A 19,675-nucleotide genomic window follows, 5' to 3' on the forward strand; every position below is an offset into this window, starting at 1 on the left:
AATGCCTCAAATGTGCGAAAGAATTACATGCAATTCAGTTCACACTCAACAAGAAAAAAAACAAAAACAACATACATTTATACCAATATATATATATATATATATATATATATATATATATATATATATATATATATATATATATATAATATGCATATAATAAATCAGAATTCTCTTCTACTAAATAAAAAGAACTTAGAACTCCTCTTTGTGACATTCAGACTTTTCATCATCCAAATATACATAAAAAACAAAAAACAAAAACAATGCGTGACAGATGAAAAAAGGTGTAGTTATACTTCCACTTTCAATATGGTCATCATATCAGCCGCCTTTGTCATAGTATAAATAAATAGTCCAAAAAACAAATTTTAATAAAAACTAGCCAGATCTTTTTTTTTTTTAAATAAAAATTACTCAAACCAATCAGGGCATCTTGATAAAGATTATGATCCAGTATCGCGGCCACAGTAGCGCAGTGACAGTAGGAAATGTCAGTTCTAGCAGCGTGTAATACAGTATTCCTTCTCAAAATGACAGTGTACAGGATAATTACAATCTCATTATACAATCAGCCTTCATCTGAACAGGCTCTCAGCTATAGACCAATCATAATAACCAGTATTCTTCGGCCAGCCTCATTCTGCCTGTGGACTGATCAAAACAAATTAAAAGGTATTTAAATGTATTAAGAGCAACAAAAAATATACTATACATATATCATATTTTTTTTTCTTCTGTAAAGGAAACATTGCACTTTTACCATCCTAAGATTAAGGATTAATATAGAAGGGAAGTAGGGTTCGGATTAGTAGGCTTTGGTACACAATGGAAGTCACTTTAGACAAAGTATTTTGTTGAAATAATAATAGCCGTCTAAAGCAACAGGCATCAGCGAGATCGTCCCGGGCCGCTCTGATGCAGCTTTGACCTTTGCTGTCCTTACAATATTGCTACAGATCCAACTAGCCTGCTTGCTTTGCCTGACAGTAAGGCTGAAGGTCAGCAGGAATGATAACATTGTGACTGAGTCATAGGAACACTGAGTAGATACTGAGTGATGTCAATCAGGCAGGGCAGTATCTCCAGCTGGGGAGAGTTGACCGGTACAGGATTCTTGTCAAAGACTAGTGCCAGAGACACTGGCATCAGGGAGGTAAGTTGAGACGACGCGGTAATTCTGGGCACGTCTTATCATGTCCCGGATCTCCATGTTCAGGTCCATAAGCTTGGTGCAGATATCAGTCAGGTTCTGGTTGGAGCCCACAAGAGCATATGTGCCAGTTTGTCCAAGGGTTTGGTGACGGAAGTAGATGTTCAGTAGTGTTTGAACCTCATCATCAGCACTGCTTCCAAATATGTCATTAGGCCACAGTTTCCTACAATACAAATATGCATTAGTGGCTTATTTAGTAGTTGGGCAATGTGTCTTTCCATCCCCATACTCCATTCAGAATTTGTACTATTGCTTCTTGCAATAAAAAGCGCTCAGTGAATGGAGGAGTGGAACCTTTCATTCATCCACCTGTTCTCCATTCATAGAGTTCTTTTTGTTCTGGCAAGCGATAGTATGGCTTAAGCTTTAAATATATTTCTCAGTAGCCACAAAGGATATAAAACCACTGTTTGCATTAAATATCTTTGCAAACTAAGATATTTCTCTGTAATATATAATGTTGACATCATCACTGTGCAAGAGGGTCTCCAACTACAGATGGCTGAAGAAAACTACAGGGGGGACAGATTCAAATCCAGTCACCCTGCACATGGAGAGACAGAAGCACAGACTGACGATCTGGAAGAAATGCTCAATGGTTATGAAGATTCATGTAATCATTCAACATAAAGGCACAAAGCCTTTGATTTGGTTTTGGTTTTCCTACAAAAGCATTTGGTGGTGCAGAACTTTATTTCCCAGTTTTTTTGCCATGGTTTCTGAGCATGCTCCCATGAATGTCCCTCAGATAATCTTCTGCATAATGACTCACTGGGGGGAGATTTACTAAAACTGGAGAGTGCAAAATCTGGTACAGCTGTGATTAGAAACCAACCAGTTTCCAGGTTTTATTGCCAAAGCAATAAAAGTTTTTTTTTGAACAAGCTGAAGTGCACCAGATTTCTCCAGTTTTAGTTAATCAACCCCACTGTTTACATTTTCTCCCATCAAAATGTCTCAAAGTTAACCGGTTCCCGCCCAGCCTATTATACAGTGACGGGAACGCTCTTGTTCTGGGAGGACATCATATGACGTCCTCCCATTCCTGCCACACATGCGTGGAAATCTGTATACCTCGGACACAGCACATCACAGATCAGGGTAAAGAGTCAATGATGTTGGCCCTTTACCATGTGATCAGCTGTGTCCAATCACAGCTGATAACATGTAAACAAACACCGGTTATCTTCATTTCCTTTCCTCAGTGCTATCACTGTCTGGGGAAAAGAAAGTTGATAACGGACTTTCCTGTGACAGGGGACATTTACATTGATTATCAGTGCAGCCCCATCAGTGCCAACCAGTGCCCATCAGCTCAGCCTCATCAGTGTGTCTATCAATGCAGCATCATCAGTGCAGCCTATCCATGCCCATCAATGCAGTCTCATCAGCACACACCAGTGAAAAATAATAATTACCTATTTGCAAAATTTTATAACAGAATCAGGAAAAGGGTATTTTTTTTCTTTAAAAATGTTGGTCTTTTTTCGAATGTTTAGCAAAAAATAAAAACACAGTGGTGATTAAAAACACCACCAAATAAAACTCTGTCAAAATAAAGTGATAAAAATTTTGTATGGGTACAGTGTTGCTTGACCACGAAAGTGTCATTCAAAGTGCGACAGCACTGAAAGCTGAAAATTGTCCGGGGCAGGAAAGTGTCCAATATTGAGGTGATTAAAGTATCCCTCTCCAGGCTGCTATCTGAGAGAAATATAAACAAAAAAACCAGAAGGCTGACGCTGCGCTAGCATAAAATATTGAATGAATGATGACAGTGAATATAATGAACTGTGAGCTGCTGGCACTAAAAAGTTGTGTACAACAACTCAATAAAACATAGAAAAAACGAAAGGGAGTGCAGCGCTAATAAATGATAAGTAATCCAAAGTGTCACTACATCAGGCTGACCATTTTTTTCCCCAAAATATATGGAGCCGCCCTCCTATTGGTTCCTAAATCAACGGATTCAAGACGAGGGTCAGTGATCGATTGGACTGTATAGAAAGCTTCCAGATGACAAACAGAAAATCAGCTAGGACCAAAAAACTGTCATGAAATGGCATCCAATGATCTGTATTAGTAGGCAATTGATATCGTTGGTGCCAATGATGACTGCAGGTATAGATCGTGTCCTGGATAAACATGCATGTTTACACGATCTATACCTGCAGTCATCATTGGCACCAACGATATCAATTGCCTACTAATACAGATCATTGGATGCCATTTCATGACAGTTTTTTGGTCCTAGCTGATTTTCTGTTTGTCATCTGGAAGCTTTCTATACAGTCCAATCGATCACTGACCCTCGTCTCGAATCAGTTGATTTAGGAACCAATAGGAGGGCGGCTCCATATATTTTGGGGAAATTTTTTTTCAGCCTGATGTAGTGACGCTTTGGATCTGCTGGCATTCATCTATCCTGGATCCATTGCGGAGTTCCTTCTGGCTATCACACAGATTGGATTCCAGGGAGACCTGACTTCCCTACGTGTTATGAGACTGATGCAAAGCAGTCTCTCCTTCTGGTAAGCAGGCAGTCCTAACTCACGGGTGCAGTGTGAAGATCTATCCTAATTGTAGAAGATTGGCGTTCACTTGATCACTCTTCTTGGCTGTTGTTTTTATCACAAGATATAACGTTGGACTTTTTTTCACTTAACCCTTCATCACTGAGTGGCTTTTGGAGATTTTTCCTTCTACTACACCAACCTTTTTTTCACTTTTTTTTCCTTGCTATTTTTATTTGTTTTAGGATGAGCTCATAATTACATATATTTTCAGAAACTATATATTTTACTTATCATTTATTAGCACTGCACTCCCTTTCGTTTTTTCTATGCTATCTGAGAGGGCAGATGAGGCAATCACAAGGCAATAGGATTAATTTACTAAAACTGGAGAGTGAAAATCTTGCGCAGATGTGCATGGTAGCCAATCAGCTTCTAACTTCAGATTGTTCAATTAAGCTTTGAGGGAAAAAAATGGAAATTGATTGGGTTCTATGCAGAGCTGCACCAAATTTTGCACTCCAGTTTTAATAAATCAATCCCATTGTGTAGCTTTACACACCTGATAATATATTGTATACACTTAATAATGTTTATTTCAGGTTGGTAGTGTGGGCACAATTTTTCAGAAAACATTCCAAAAGCAAAACGGTTTTAATGACTTGCTAAATGTAAGACTTTGTCTGCTATAAATTATTTTGTTTTAAATTTTCAGCCATGTAAAAGGATAGCTGGAATCTAACTGGTTAAGTACCTTCTACTCATTTCTCAAAGTTGTATGCATCATCCCCGTTATATTTTTATAAAACTTTTTTCTTGGAAACAAGTTTTCCTCGCTACGGGCTAGATCCACAAAGAAAGTACGCCGGCGTATCTATTGATACGCCGGCGTAATTTCAAAATTCCCGCGTCGTATCTTTGTTTTGAATCCTCAAAACAAGATACAACGGCATCTGGGTTAGAAGTATGCAAATTAGCTATTTCCGACGATCCACGAATGTACGACTGGCCGTCGCATTTTTTTTAAGTCGTTTCCGTTCGGCTTTTTCCGGCGTATAGTTAAAGCTGCTTTCTGGTGGCGTACTCAATGTTAAGTATGGCCGTCGTTCCCGCGTATAATTTTTAAAATTTTACGTCGTTTGTGTAATTCGTCCGTGAATGGGGCTAGACGCCATTTACCTACACGTCGAAAACATTGACGTCCTAGCGACGTCATTTGGAGCAATGCACCCTGGGAGTTTTGACAGACGGGGCATGCGCAGTTCGTTCGGCGCGGGGACGCGCTTAAATGAAACACGCCCCCTACCCGCTCAATTTGAATTCCGCGCCCTTACGCCGCGAGAGATACACTACGCCGCCGTAACTTACGGCGCAAATTCTTTCAGGATTCAAAGAAAAGAAAAGTAAGTTACAGCGGCGTAGCGTATCTCACATACGCTGCGCCCACACAGATGTATGTGGATCTGCCCCTACATGTTCAGTTTCCCAGTTCTGACCCCAATTTAGGAAAGGTCTGTCTATTTACACCAATAGAAAACTCTTACAATCTACTATAAAATTTCCCACAGAACCTTGGTTCATTGTTTTGCATCTGAGTTCAAAGACAGCTGATTTTTGACTTAAATGATCAGAAAGTTTGCATTTTAGCTACAATTGTTATGTATTGGATCGTTAAAAATTGTTATAAGGTTATTTTTATAGACCAAGAGAGCACTGTTATTAGAACCTAGACCTGTGCCCTTTAGGGGTTTTGGTGAACCTTTTTGTTGGTGTTGCATGTCTAGACTCACCTGCATTGGCGAATTTGCCGTATTGCTTTCCCAAGCTCATTATTTTTCAAACATTCCAACATGGACTGTATGGCAAACTCCGTGGAACTGAAGGTGGGCTCATAAGAGGTGGCATCCATATTGAGGGACTCCGCTGCAATGTATACACTGGCCTCTTTCAGGTTCTTCTTAAGCTCATTTAGTTCTCTTGACATGTTTAACAACTGCAAGGGAAACAATGAGAAGGGCTTATAATTAAAATAATTTTTCAAAAATGTCAGAGAATTACTTCTCACAATGAGATATACATTAGTAGCGCTCAAGATGCTAGCTTTGAATTTTCCACCAAGAGACCTGACAGACTGTCATGAGCGTATCTATTATGTGCTATTTCTACGTAAACCAGCTACATAAAATATCTGTATGACACATTTAGAAAAATGACCACCCTTTCTGTTACAAAGTCACATGTGCAGACACTGGAATTTTAGGTTTTTAAACAATTCTTTGAGGAATGTGCTGGGTGTCCAGTGCGAGTGTGTTTTGCCTTCTCTCGCTTTCTTTTTCAAGCCATTTGCTGCATGTATAACTCACACTTTTCTGTTTCAATTTTGAACAGGGTAAGAAAGGGGTAGAACGCCTAACAGGTTTCTTATTGCAGTGTGTGTCCCGGCTTAGTAGATTTACCCTCTCTAAATGTCTGGGTGAACATTTTAGACTTCTTATCACTTTCTGTCTTGGTGACTACGGATACCAAAACAAGAGGTGCAGGGAAATCTTTCAATGAGGACTTCATTCAAAGAAGGGAATCTCCCTCACTCGGTAGAGGACTTACTCTGAGGCCCCGTACACACGTCCGAGGAACTCGACGGGCAAAACTCATCGTTTTGCTCGTCGAGTTCTGTGTGAAGCCGCCAAGGATCTCGGCGAGCCAACTTTCCTCATTGAACAACGAGGAAATAGAGAACATGTTCTCTATTTGGCTCGACGAGGAACTCGTTGGCTTCCTCGGCCGAAAGTGTACACACGCCGGGTTTCTCGGCAGAATTCAGCTCCGATCGAGTTTCTGGCTGAATTCTGCAGAGAAACTCGGTCGTGTGTACGGGGCCTTACTTTAAGGGAGTCAGGGAGTAAAATGAAATTCTCCCCAACAGCACACAGACAACAAAAAGAAACTTTCATTTTTTGCTTTGAAACAGTATGGTTACCTACAGCAGTACATTGGGAAACTTGGGGATGATAGGTTGTCTAATAATATAACTTTTTTCTCATGGACAAATATTTTTATAATGTGCTTGGTTGTTTCGAGATACAATTTAACGAGGGTTTGTATATATAAATATAATACATTGAGTAGGCTTACTTACCTCTGGCATTGTGCTGACCTCATGGATTTGCCCAATTAATTTACAATAAGACTGAAAAAGCAACAGCAGCTGGAAGTGAAGCTTGTACAATCGTTGACATAGTTCTAATTGCTGCAATCAGAAGAAGAACAAATATTTATATTAGAATATACATTTAATATAAATTTATCCTGCTTCATTAAAGTTGAAAATAAGTTATGATCTTTATTGCATACTTGCACTGCTCCAGCTTGGACCAGTGTTAGTATGCATATCTCATAACTGGCCGCTGGGGAAGCTGACATTCACTGTAGTAGTTAGCACTACTACAGTGACAGCCACAATCTCCCTGGTCTTGTGCTGCCACTAACAGAGCACGTTGTATTTAAAAAAAAAACAAAAAAAAAAACATGGCATTCTATGATAGGATATAAGAAATTTAGATCATGAAGTCACTGTCCCTCCTCTCCACCTTGTCTTCACTTATTCACATACACATTCTGTGAATAATGGCAATGCCAAGCAGGTGACCCCCTGTTGTAAGTGTGTAGTGAAGAAGTCATTCCGCATAGGACCTGGAAAATTGCAGCTACTGCTATAGTGGAGCCGACTACTACATTGATTATCTACTTTCAAAATAATTACTTTGGTTACATTTATACAAATAAGCAGGATTTGTACCCCAGCATATGATGACTGTACTAGGTACAGGTCTATGGCAGCCTAAGTCCAAGTACATCTGCAAACGTTGTGTATTTAATAGATCGAAGCAGCACATAGGTTCTGAAAGCTTATTTGACATAAATCAGTACTTACAATGGGGAAAATGTGGAGTTGGATAAATATTTTTAATGTAGCCAACTGGATTTTGTTTGGTGTATCAAATTTTCACTGTTTGGATTTCACAAGCAACATACGTTTTTTGAATAAAAATATTGCACCAAAAAGGATTTTAATGCCTTTTGATACCTTTAAGTGGGTTCCCAGACCAAATACAATACTTTTCAATAGACTTTATTGATAGATTTCATAGGCACTAGTGAAATTGGATTTCATCATCTTTACTGCCTGTATTTCCTTTGTATTTGGAAATATTGCTATTTTATCCTCTCTGGCATCCTACTCACCTCTATATATAAACAGCCAAATCGTATTTATAACATTTAAAATGACGACGTTCATGATTTAAAAGAGAAAGTTTGCAGATGAACATATTTTTGCCTTAAAGTGGTTGTAAAGTCACTCTAACATGTATGCACCATCAGCACTGTCTCCTAATGCAGTGTACCCCTGTGTGTGAGATTTATAAAAATAAATGCTGTAAATACCTAATTTCAGAGCCGTGATCTGCAATCACATAACCGGCCTGCTCTCCCCCCTCTCTGTCTGACAGATGCAGTGGACGGGGCCGAGATTACCCTGCTGACATCAGTCGAGAGGAGGGGAGAGCCAGACGGTCATGTGATTGCGGATCTTGGCTCTGAAATAAGGTATTTACAGCTTTTCTATTTTTAAATCACACACAGAGGGGGACACTACAAGCGCATATGATGCATACATGTTAGTTATTCAAGCAGCCGGAAGGGGGTGGGCCCTGTCACGAGCTGACAGGGAGGGGGGAGATGACACAGGAGAGCAGAGAGCAGGGCATGCGAATGACGGAGGCACGTAAACTGACCACAGTGTCAGGGCTCAGCAGCCATAATACACTGTGTGGGGAGGGTAAAAACTGTCAGGATCAGCTAGTTTTTTTTAGGTGTTACAGGTGGCCAAATGACACAGCACAAGCACTGTGTCATATAACATGCTTTAAAGGAGCAGGATCCAATTATTATAATTTTTTGGGGTTAACATATGCTTTAAGCAAATCAACCCCTGTTTATCTTCCGTAAATCACTGTACCTCAAGACCTCCAGATTTTATTATTAGGGGTAGAGAAGCTTTTTAGATTGCTTTTCTACTACACTAAAAAAGGGAAACCCTAATTAAAAATGCTTAGATTTAATATGTTAATAAACCTCAACCTCCTTTTATGTTAGAATGCACTCACAGATGTGAACATAAGTTTCATAAAAAAATATAATATAGGATTTACATAATGAGGTTAGTTTTGTCCTATTTTTGAGGCTGTGGCCATAATCCTAATGGACTAGAGCAGAGCTCTCCAAACTGCGGCCCTGGGGCCAGATGTGGCCCTTTGCTTGCCTTTACCTGGCCCTTGGGGCACCATTCCATCCACTGACACCAACAATGGGGCATATGGAGCACTATCAAAAGGGCACAATACCTTCAATTGATACCAACGATGGGCTACTATTCCTCCCACTGACTCCAATGATGGGACACTATTCCTTTCACTGACACCAATGATGGGCCACTATTCCTCCCACTGACACCAATGATGGGACACTATTCCTTTCACTGACACCAATGATGGGGCAAAATTCTTTACATTGACACCAACAATGGGGCACTATTCCTTCCACTGACACCAAAGACAGGGCATGGTTTACTCCCACAGGACATTTTCTACTCCCACCGGCCCTAGTCTGGCCCTCCTAAAGTCTGAAGGACTGTAAACTGGCCCTTTGCTTAGAACGTTTGGAGACCCCTGGACTACAGGAAAGGAGTCATGGATGTGCTGACAGGCCTTTGTTTTAAAGTGTTGAGTGTTTACTAAACCCAGGACCCTGCATTTACTATATCTGGTCTTCCACAGTACAAAAAAACATGGAAATACAAATATTTTAACAAATAAAAACTGCTAAATACCTTATCTCAACAGCAGTATATAGCAGCACTGTGACTTATATCAGTGTCCAGCAGAGCACTGGTTAAAGCTTGTAGAAGTTTTCATTCTCCCCTAATTGTCCTATGAGACTGCAGGGCTCCCGACACTCTGTCTGGACAGTGCTGATCACATGCACTCTCCCAGAAAAAAACGCTCTAGCAATACACACCAAACTAAGCATGTGCAGCTTGCCCCCAAGGCTCTGTTCTATCAACAAATAGATAGGGACAGTGGAAGAAGGGGAGGATGAGAAAAGACAGGGTCTTTTTACATAATGCATAAGGTTAACCCCTTAGGTTCCACAGTGAGTATAACAAGCATGCTTTACTGCATATACAGGCTGATTTTACTGTTGTTTTAGTAACACTAACATTTTGTATCATATTTTACAATATCAATAAAAACCACTGGGGTGCCATTTGGCTTTCCAGTTATTACAATAAATGAATAGCTGTATTACAAATGTTTAAAGTCTCCCTCTAGTCATATGCATTTCATGTCAATCACTGAGCCGCCTTTTTTTTTTTTCAATTGGAGTTGAAAGGGACTAGAACACCTCTCAGGTCTATACTTCTGTCTGTGTTCCTGTTAGAGTGATTCACCTTCTATTTCTATTCTCTATTTGTGCTGTCTACTGTTATCACAGATAGCGAGAGTGAAGGAAAATCCCAAATTTTGGGTTGTCACCAGCAGCAAAAGATAGGAAAGCCTCCTATTAGGACACCTGTGGTGACAACCAGGGATTTTTTCATTTTGGAGGGATTTCTTCTCATGACCAATTGTGGTTATGGAACAGGAAGTGAAGGGAAATCTCCCCAATGGTAAACAGATTTAATAACCCTCCCCTAAGCTGGCCAAACATGGCTCAGTTTTTTTTTAATCAGCCAGCAGGCCATCTACACAAGTGAGGTGGACAGGGGAATCCTCCCTACTGTGTTATTGTATTCTGACAATGGAAGCTTCAATTGGCTGCAGCGCCAATTAAACTGCATTTTTTATAGAAAGCCTGTTTGAGAGCAGTTAGATTGACTTCTTATGAACAGGAACAGCCATAGATGGATCAAAATGTATCTGGTCCCTGCTGAACCATCTGAATTCCAATGCATCTATGGCCAGCTTTACTCTATCCAAAAATGTTGCCTTTAGTTCTTCTTTAAATCTCAGCAATACTGGATAAATAGAGCAGACAATCTCCAGGCTAATAAACTTTAACTGTGAGAAAGTAACAGTAAGGTTACCATAAATGGCCCAATAATAACAAGCAATGGCACTCATCTTGAGAATTGCTGGTAATCATCACGCCACTTCTAACCTCCTAGGGTTGATAATGAGTGTCTATGATCAGAGTCTGAACCTTCCTGCCTAATCTGTAGAGAGGAATAAAAAGCACTGTGCATGCACTGCACAATCTATTAGTCAGGCACTGTGGTGGATTCTGACATTAGTGACATATTGGAGGACAGCCCGGAGAAAGCAAAGCCTCCATATGCAATGAGTAGTTAATGATACCCATATAACAAGATTACAAGCTAGGCATAGAAGCAAGGATTTTAAAACAATATCACACAGTGATTATTTACATAAACCAATCACTCTCACATTTATATTTAAAACAAGCTTTAAAAGGTCTATATTTTCCTTTTAAAGTGCAATGTATACACATAATTCTTTGCTTAGAACTGTCTCCTTCGCTGTCTATTAGACATACCACCACTGTAAAGAGTGCATTCCTCCAACATCATCATGTAAAGGGAATTTTTTCCATTGACCTCAGGGGTCCATCCAAGACCTAAAAATGATTTCAAAGGTTCTTCTTGGGTAAAAAGGGCTGGTATAGGGCTTCACTGCAAAATATCACAGCGCAGAAGCACCAAGAGAGGAAAAACAGCAAAAGTCAGTGTGTTTTTCAGTAGGCATAGATCCTTCAAATATGTGTAGATCCATAAATATCCCTCAAACATACACCTCCTGCCGAGCAATTGTCTACTCCCGACTATAGAAGCTGTTAGCCATACTAATAAGAACATCTGGCAAGCTGGTTGTACCCAAGTTGATCAATCGATCAACTTGGTACATTGTCTGCCCATTAACAGTTTGAATCTCAGCCGGTTCATGTTGAACCAGCTGAGATTCAAACAGAGTATGGCCGGCCTAACTTTGTTCTGTTCATGCAGCCTCTTTCCACTGATGAACACAGTTTCATTCCAACCCCACAAGGACCTTCTAATTTGTTGGGATAGTAATTCAGCTGCACCAATTACCATATACATGTATCTGAATAACTATGTGAGAGAACAGTTCCAGTTGGAAGAGAAAATAGTAAAAAAGGGACACTTACTGCAAGAGATTCCATTTGCTAGTCAGGGAGCATGGAGTGAAAGAACAGGAGAAGAGAGGACAGTGTCAAGTCAATGCATGCAACACAAAGAACACAGATCTCTCACATCTTCACGCTAAGCAGTGCTAGCGGCCATTTTTCAACCTTCGGAGGGGTTGAAAAGATGTTTTACCTAAAGCATGCAGGGTGGCTACACAAGCCAAGTAAAATAGTGACAGGAACACCAGACTACTGAGGGAAAAACTAAAACATTATTTTATGAAAACAGTGGACTTTGTGGACAAGTAGGCCAGAAACATGAACTTTGTTGTCCCTCAAAACTTTCTCCTTCATTTCATTGCAGTCCGTTGCTTGAAAAATAACACTATGAACATGTCTGGTAATGGCAACACGTACAGTCCAACTTTCAGGCACTGCCATAAACAATGCCTAGTGTCACAGCGAGGAAGGCCGTTACTGGTTTTAAGTATAATGAATGAATGGGCCTCGCCAATAAAAAAAATGGAAGTATAGGAAGGATGTGTCCAATAGCAATCAGATTCCAAATATAATTTTTCACATATAGGTTAAAAGTGAAATCAGGTTGCCGATTGCTAGAAGTAACACTTTCATTGTTCTTTGCTTCAAAGTTTCACTTGAGAGGGTCCCAACATAGGCAGCTGTCTAATAACACACAGTGACATTTTTGATCACTATTGTTAGTGGCATGGACTACGTATTTTATCTCTTGGTCTGCTGGAAAGTGTCCAATATCACTTATTATTAAACGAAGTTCAGGCTGGAGCAACACTGTTCTCCAGTGAACAGGACTGGTTAAAAACGCCTGAAGTTTATTATTATGTTATTATTTGTAGATGTTTATAATGCGTATTATGTTGTATAGATCAGTGGTCATCAACCCTGTCCTGCAGGGCCCACTAACAGGCCAGGTTTTATGTATTACCTTGGGTTGATGACCACTGGTATAGATGATATGTGTAAGAAAAAGAAAGAAATGTCAGAATTTGCTTTGGATTGACCTTATGTGATGTTTTGGAAATAAGGAATTTTTGTATTAGTTTAATAATGAGATAAGTGCTATACTCTCCAACAAGAATGTAATCTTGTCTGTAATGATGAAAACTTCTAATAAAGAAATATAAAGTAAAAAAAAAACACCTGCAGTCCAACCCACACTAATATATTATACCAGGCATTTTTTTTTAACTAGAGCAATGGGTCTGTTCCTGACCAAATCAATAACAGATGACTCCACCCAAAACCTTTTATTTTGTTTGAATAAGGAATGGAAGAAAGAGGCTTGGCCATACACAATGCAAATTTGTTTCCTGTAACCACGGGTTGCAGGAAAACAATTTGCTCGATCCCCCCATCAACACTTTGGGGGTATTTACGAAAGGCAAATCCACTTTGCACTACAAATGCAAACTACAAGTGCAAAGTGCACTTGAAATTGCACTGAAAGTGCACTTGAAAGTGCAGTCGCTGTAAATCTGAGGGGTAGATCTGATATGAGGCGAAGCTCTGCTGATTTCATTATCCAATCATGTGCAAGCTAAAATGCGTTTTTTCCCCCCTTGCATGTCCCCCTTGGATCTACCGTGACTGCACTTCTAAGTTGCTTTTAGTAAATAACCCCCAATGTATTCTCCCGGCACGGGGGGGGGGGCATGGGAAGACATCCTTGCTGGGAGAAGACAGTGATTGTTGTTAGTGGCTACACCAGCCACTAGCGATAATCGCATGTAAAAACCGTCAGGCTGGTTATAAGTTGATCGAGCCTTCCCATACATGGTTAGAATCTCTGATCTGATATGAAGCATCCATGAACAACCTTAGAGCCGCTATAAAGTTTTTATTGCCTGTCCCTACTGTGAAAGTTTTATCACTTCCTTCTCTTGAAGGCAGACAGACAAAAAAACAACCAAAATACATTTTAGAAGAGTGAGAAAGGCTTAGGCCGGGTACACACGAACAAACATGTACGGTGAAAGCGGTCCGTCGGACCGTTTTAACCGTACATGTCTGCCAGAGGGCTTCTGTACGATGGTTGTACACACCATCGTACAGAAGTCCGCGCGTAAACAATACGCGGGGCGTGTCCGCGTCGTCGCCGCGACGATGACGCAGCGATGACGCGGAGACGTGGGCGGGCCTGCCATTTAAAGGCTTCCACGCATGCGTCGAAGTCATTCGACGCATGCGAGGGACGGCGGGCGCCTGGACATGTACGGTAGGTCTGTACTGACGACCGTACATGTCCGAGCGGGCAGGATTCCAGCGGACGGTTTTAAAACACGTCCAGGAATATTTGTCTGCTGGGAAAAGGCCCGGCGGGCAAATGTTTGCTGGAATTCGGCCCGCTCGCGCCCACACACGACCGAACATGTATGCTGAAACTGGCCCGCGGACCAGTTTCAGCATACATGTTTGGTCGTGTGTACGGGGCTTTAAAGGGTTATTTCACTTTTGCGAAAAAAACTCCCTCTGCAGGGATAAAAACAAACTGTGCAGCTTTGACAAAAGTTGAATAATGCCCTTGTTACAGGTGTAGGCCATTTATGTACCTCCTGGAGCCTGGTCGAAAAACTCACAGAGCTGGCATCATCCTATCCTGACTTGTTGCTAGGAGAGTCCCAGTCATTACTGCTCACCCCCATAATTCCAGGAGCGAGCTCTTACACCCCCCACATCCTGTATAGGCAGTTTTTTTGTAAAGGCAAACTATTCCTTTAAATTAGGCATAGATGGATCAAAGTACAGCAGTGACCAACCGTATTCCGAAGAAGTTGGAAAACTTTTGATCAGCAGCTGCCTTGTCTGTCTCACAGAATTGTTTCTAATTTTACAAAGAGAACTGTGTGATTGCAGGAGAAGCTAGTCACATTACTGACAGATCATATGATCAGATTTTCCCCTCCTGCTTTTATTTAATTGCTCTACATTTTTCAGAGTCTCAAAGGAAGTGGAACACAATGTACATTAATAAAAGCATAGTGCCTGGCTGTAGCCATTTAGGGGTAATCGTTCAAGCAAAACAAGGAATCTGTTATAACGGGCAAACATCTTCATAAAAGTCCTAATGTAGATTATAAGAGGACTACTATTGACTCAAATAGCTAGATTCAGGTAGAGTTAAGTGTATTCTCAAACAGAGATACGCTTAAACATATCTAAGATACGACGGCTTGCGCCGTCCTATCTTAGGTTGCAATATTTCTGCTGGCCGCTAGGTGGCACTTCCATTGCGGTCGGCGTAGAATATGCAAATCAGTAGATACGCCTATTCACGAACGTACGCTCGGCCGCCGCAGTACATTTACGCCATTTACGTAAGAGATAGGCCGCCTAAAGTTATTCCATCAAATAGATGGAATAGTAATGTTAAGTATGGCCGCCGTTCCCATGTCGAAATTCGAAAATTTTACGTTGTTTGCGTAAGTCGTCCGTGAATAGGGATTTACGTCGTTTACGTCCACGTCAAAATCAATAGGCCCGTGCGGCGGACGTAGCCGCAATGCACACTGGGAAATGTAGGCGCACGGCGCATGCGCAGTTCAAACAAAACGTCAAAAACTTCAGGTCAAGCCCTATTAACATAAAACACGCCCCCTTAGCGAAATTTGAATTAGGCGCCATTACGCCCGCCCGCTTTAGGCTACGCCGCCGTAACTTAGCAGGCAAGTACATTGTGAATCATGTACTTGCCTCGCTAACTTACGGCGGCGTAGCTTAAATGCCTTAAGCTACGCCGCCTTAAAAGTTGCGGCCATCTACGTGAATCTGGCTAAAAGTATTCAAATAAAATATACATAAAAAAAAAAAAAAATCATACAATCTCAATGTGAATGAAGGACTTACTTTCTACTGGTTGAAAAACAAATATGTATATAACAGAAAACGTATGTTGACAAAGAGATGGGGGAAAAATGTTTTTTTTAAATGTATTAGAATTATATGGTTACTGGTTTGCTGCGAATGAAAGTCTAGTGAATATTGTAAATAATAATTTTGTGAAAACGGTTTGTGGTTGCAATAGCACATGATATCCAACCCACAAGCAAAATTGCGCTGCTTTTTTTGCAGACAGGTGGGGATGCCACTGAAAGTCATGCATCAGAAAACACAGGGCATTTTGAGTGTGTGTGAAACCCCCATGGTGCAACAGAATCATGCAGTTCCATATATTTGCGTTTTTAAAAAAGGGCCAAGGACTTTTTCCCTGGACTTCCAGCAAGTATAGCAGCCCAATCACATTAAATAGACTGCCTTGTCTGCAGAAATGCGGCATACAGGACCCGCTATGGTGCGAACCTTAGCACAACTCGCTGGGCTGAACGAAAAAAAAAAAAAAGGAAGAGCTCAGGAGGAGCCGCTGTACTACTAACTATCCAATGTTAGTACAAAAATCTCCCCGGCTAAGCTATTGTGTTCTGACAGGGGGATATCACCCCCCATCAGAACACACCAGTCAGCACTCTCAGCCATTGGCTGAGAGCGCCGATCAGATGATGACCAGCAGACCTTTTTCAGTCATGCCCCTTCTGTCGGACAGACTGCCGTACACACAGGCCAAATGTCAGCCAGTTTCAATTGCACCGGCCAATTCCACCCAATATTCGGCCCGTGTGTCATAGGCTTTACTGTGTAACTGTAAAACGTGTGCAATATTTATTGCGTTAATACAATTTGAGTTTTTTTTTTCAAGAGCCAATAGTTCTGAGGAGAGGGGCTTTAGCTGTTTAGGAGGTGTCATTAGTATGAGAAGGGGGGTCCTCTGCTGTCTTCAATACAAGGGGGATGTCTGGGAGTCCTCCTTAGGTATCATGTACGCAAAGTGGGTTTATTATAAGAAACCATGAGGTTGAATTACTAAAGGCAAAAAATGCTGTTTACACTGCAAGGGAATTTCCCCCAGAACTTATTACACGTTGTGAAATTTCACTTTGTAAAAAAAATGCCCATTCAAGTTGCAAAGAAAAAAGAAAAATGCAATTTTGCTTGCGCAATTAGCTAAATGCAGACAAAAAAATGCTTTGCACCATTCATTAAGCTCTGGGAAAAATGTCCTTGCAAAGTGAACCTCCTTGCAAAATGAAGTCTTTTTGCCTTTAATAAGTTAATAAATTAACCCTAGGTGTTTGTAGGCATGACCAAGTAGTCAATAGTGTAGAAAGTTAGGATGACAATATGGATATGAGGCCATGGCTTATCTACCAGCAGACATTCAACAGAAACAATATAATCAAATTCTAAAGAGGCTAGTCTATAAACGCAACCAGCCTATAGTAACAGGCTCAACGGCAAATTCTTAGTAAACCAACCCCCTCTATGTCCAGCTGGCCTTTCAAAACCCTAATTTTTCATATATTTTTATAGAGAATTAAACTTAAAGGAGTTAGTTGTAAAGGAAAAAATGTTTTTGCCTAAAATTAATGTCTGCAAGGTAGACAGACATTCTGTCTACCTGTCTGTTAATTTTAGGAAAAAAGTGTAATTATTCTTTTAAAAAACTAGTAAATACCTATTTAATTCCTTCATCTATATCACCTCCGGAGTTCTAGTTTCTGTTCTCTCATTCACTTCCTGGTTTGCATCACTCATTCATGCAAGAACTACATTCCCCAGTATGCATTGCGGCACACCCAGTAATTCACACCTCCTTGAAGTCTCAAACACGTAGAGAGCGTCCTGCCACACAGATGTAGTTCCCAGGAGGGGGCGAGCACGTTACTGACCACTGCAGTAAAGCCTCCCTTCACGGTGGTCAGTAAAATCAGACAAGCAGGAAGTGAATAGAACAGAGAAGAAATAGAGCAACTTCTGAGCAAAAACGAACAAAGAGGAAGTGAAAAGAGGATTGTAGGTAAAGGATGCTTATTATGAAAAAAAAAACATTTTCCTCTACAACCCCTTTAACGTGAAGCTGAACGAGATGGCATCATGAAGGGTTTTACAGAAAAAGCTCACATTCAGGGTCACTATAATTGTATTAAAGAGCCACTGTCATTTTGCCCATTAAGTTAAAAGAGATTGTTACTCCTAATAGACCACCTCTCAGTATGGTATATTCAGCTATCCACCCACCATCAAAGCTCTTGCTTCAACAGAGGGGGAGAATGTGACCTCCAACATGTGACAGTGTTTAGGTCTAAGTAGCCAATCACCAATATGGTTTAGTTATCTGTGTAAATATCATAAAAATATGACATTTTGTTAATAATGGGGGACAGATTCTAGAAACCTTATCTTAAAGCTGAACCCCAGACAAATAAATATATTTTCTGTGTCTGGTACAGAAATGCACGGTGAAATAACTAGTAATAACACCAATGCTGCTGAAAACAAACTGATGGCTTCTGGCTGACATTAAAGAAACAAGAGAGGATAAACCCCCATCCCACTCCTCTTAAAAATAACAAATATGTTGCGGGTTGAGTTTCAGGGACCTATTAGTAATCCCTGTCCTGATACAATCACATGAGCTACAATGGCCATTGCTACAACACTGAGCCTAGGTTCACACTGCTGCGAATTCAAAATCGCGGTAAAATGCGCGATTTTACCGTGATTTCGCCGCGATTTGCTGCGATTTCGGCCGCAATTTAATGTAAATCGCGGCCCGAAATCGTAAAAAGTAGTACAGGAACTACTTTTTGAAATCGCAGATGCGGCGTCGCACTGATTAGGACAGTGCCATTGCCGACAATTGCCGCCGATTTGAGATGCGATTTGACATGTCAAATCGCATCTCAAATCGTTCCAAATCGTACCCAGTGTGAACCAGGGCTGAGCCACATATTTTACTGGAATTGCCTCATTGAGTTGTCGGTTTTCTGTGGATGGATTTGCTGCTGGTGTTAAGACAAGGGCTCACTTTACAGCAAAATGAGTACAGAGATGGTTACAATTTGCCATGGGAAAATTAAATTAAGCACAAGCAGCAGTGACTCAAAATATTATTTTGGCACTATATGATAATATTGAGTTTATATACCTTCGCCAGTTGGTATAAACGTAACCTGAGGAAATATCTGAGTCAGCTGTGTCGGCTTAATCTTAGCTACATAGAATGAATGTATTTATTGAAAACAAAATGTGATTATATAAGCAGGAGGTATGAATATTATGAAGGTTGCAAGCAAGGGCCGCTATTGCCATGCTATGATTACTGAAAGGTATGACATACGTACAATCTTGGCGGAACCTGATGCAACTTGTGTCAAGCACATCCTGACTTTTGCATAAATAGAACCAGGTAAAACTGATTTCATTAACGTACAAATGAATGAAATGAGTTAAAGAAAACAAGACATATTGCTACCAAGTCATGCAACCACACAGCATTATACAATCTTACCGAGTGTGTAAAGGTCCCTCTTAATGCTGTATCTGGATGGAAGTTTTAACTAAGAATTCTACCTAATTTTTTGGATGAAACACTCTGAAGAAAGCCATAGTGTTGATGGCAAGTTACTTTATCTATGTGTGTCTGCATACAAAGTATACAATAAAGCCTAAACTGATATGAATTTTCTTTTCCATAATATTTTAATAAGGATATTCAGAGGAAAATAAATAGATAAATAAAAATTACATAGGCCCAACGGCCTAAAGATTTACATGAATTCCACAACCCTAACAGTGAACAATCCTTTTAAACAAATGTTAGGATATTGTAGAACAAAATGGTGATGAGTTG

At 40.4% G+C, this 19,675-nt stretch overlaps 1 protein-coding gene across 9 annotated transcripts in view; it reads right to left on the reverse strand.

The window, feature by feature from the left end:
* Window positions 1-735: 735 nt before the first annotated feature.
* Window positions 736-19,675, reverse strand: part of FRY (FRY microtubule binding protein) — a 362,513-nt gene continuing 343,573 nt past the window's right edge. For 7 of the 9 annotated variants that reach the window (XM_040340443.1, XM_040340444.1, XM_040340446.1 and 4 more), the window contains 4 exons: window positions 11,974-11,991; window positions 6,866-6,976; window positions 5,520-5,722; window positions 736-1,379 (listed from right to left, as the gene is read on the reverse strand). In XM_040340443.1, the coding sequence (XP_040196377.1) occupies window positions 1,121-1,379; window positions 5,520-5,722; window positions 6,866-6,976; window positions 11,974-11,991 (591 nt within the window). In that variant the 3' untranslated portion in view covers window positions 736-1,120. The remainder of the gene's footprint in view (window positions 1,380-5,519; window positions 5,723-6,865; window positions 6,977-11,973; window positions 11,992-19,675) is intronic. The other 2 variants (XM_040340445.1, XM_040340451.1) reach the window with 1 other exon arrangement.

The sequence above is a fragment of the Rana temporaria genome, chromosome 2, assembly GCF_905171775.1.
Source record: "Rana temporaria chromosome 2, aRanTem1.1, whole genome shotgun sequence".
NCBI lineage: Eukaryota > Metazoa > Chordata > Amphibia > Anura > Ranidae > Rana > Rana temporaria.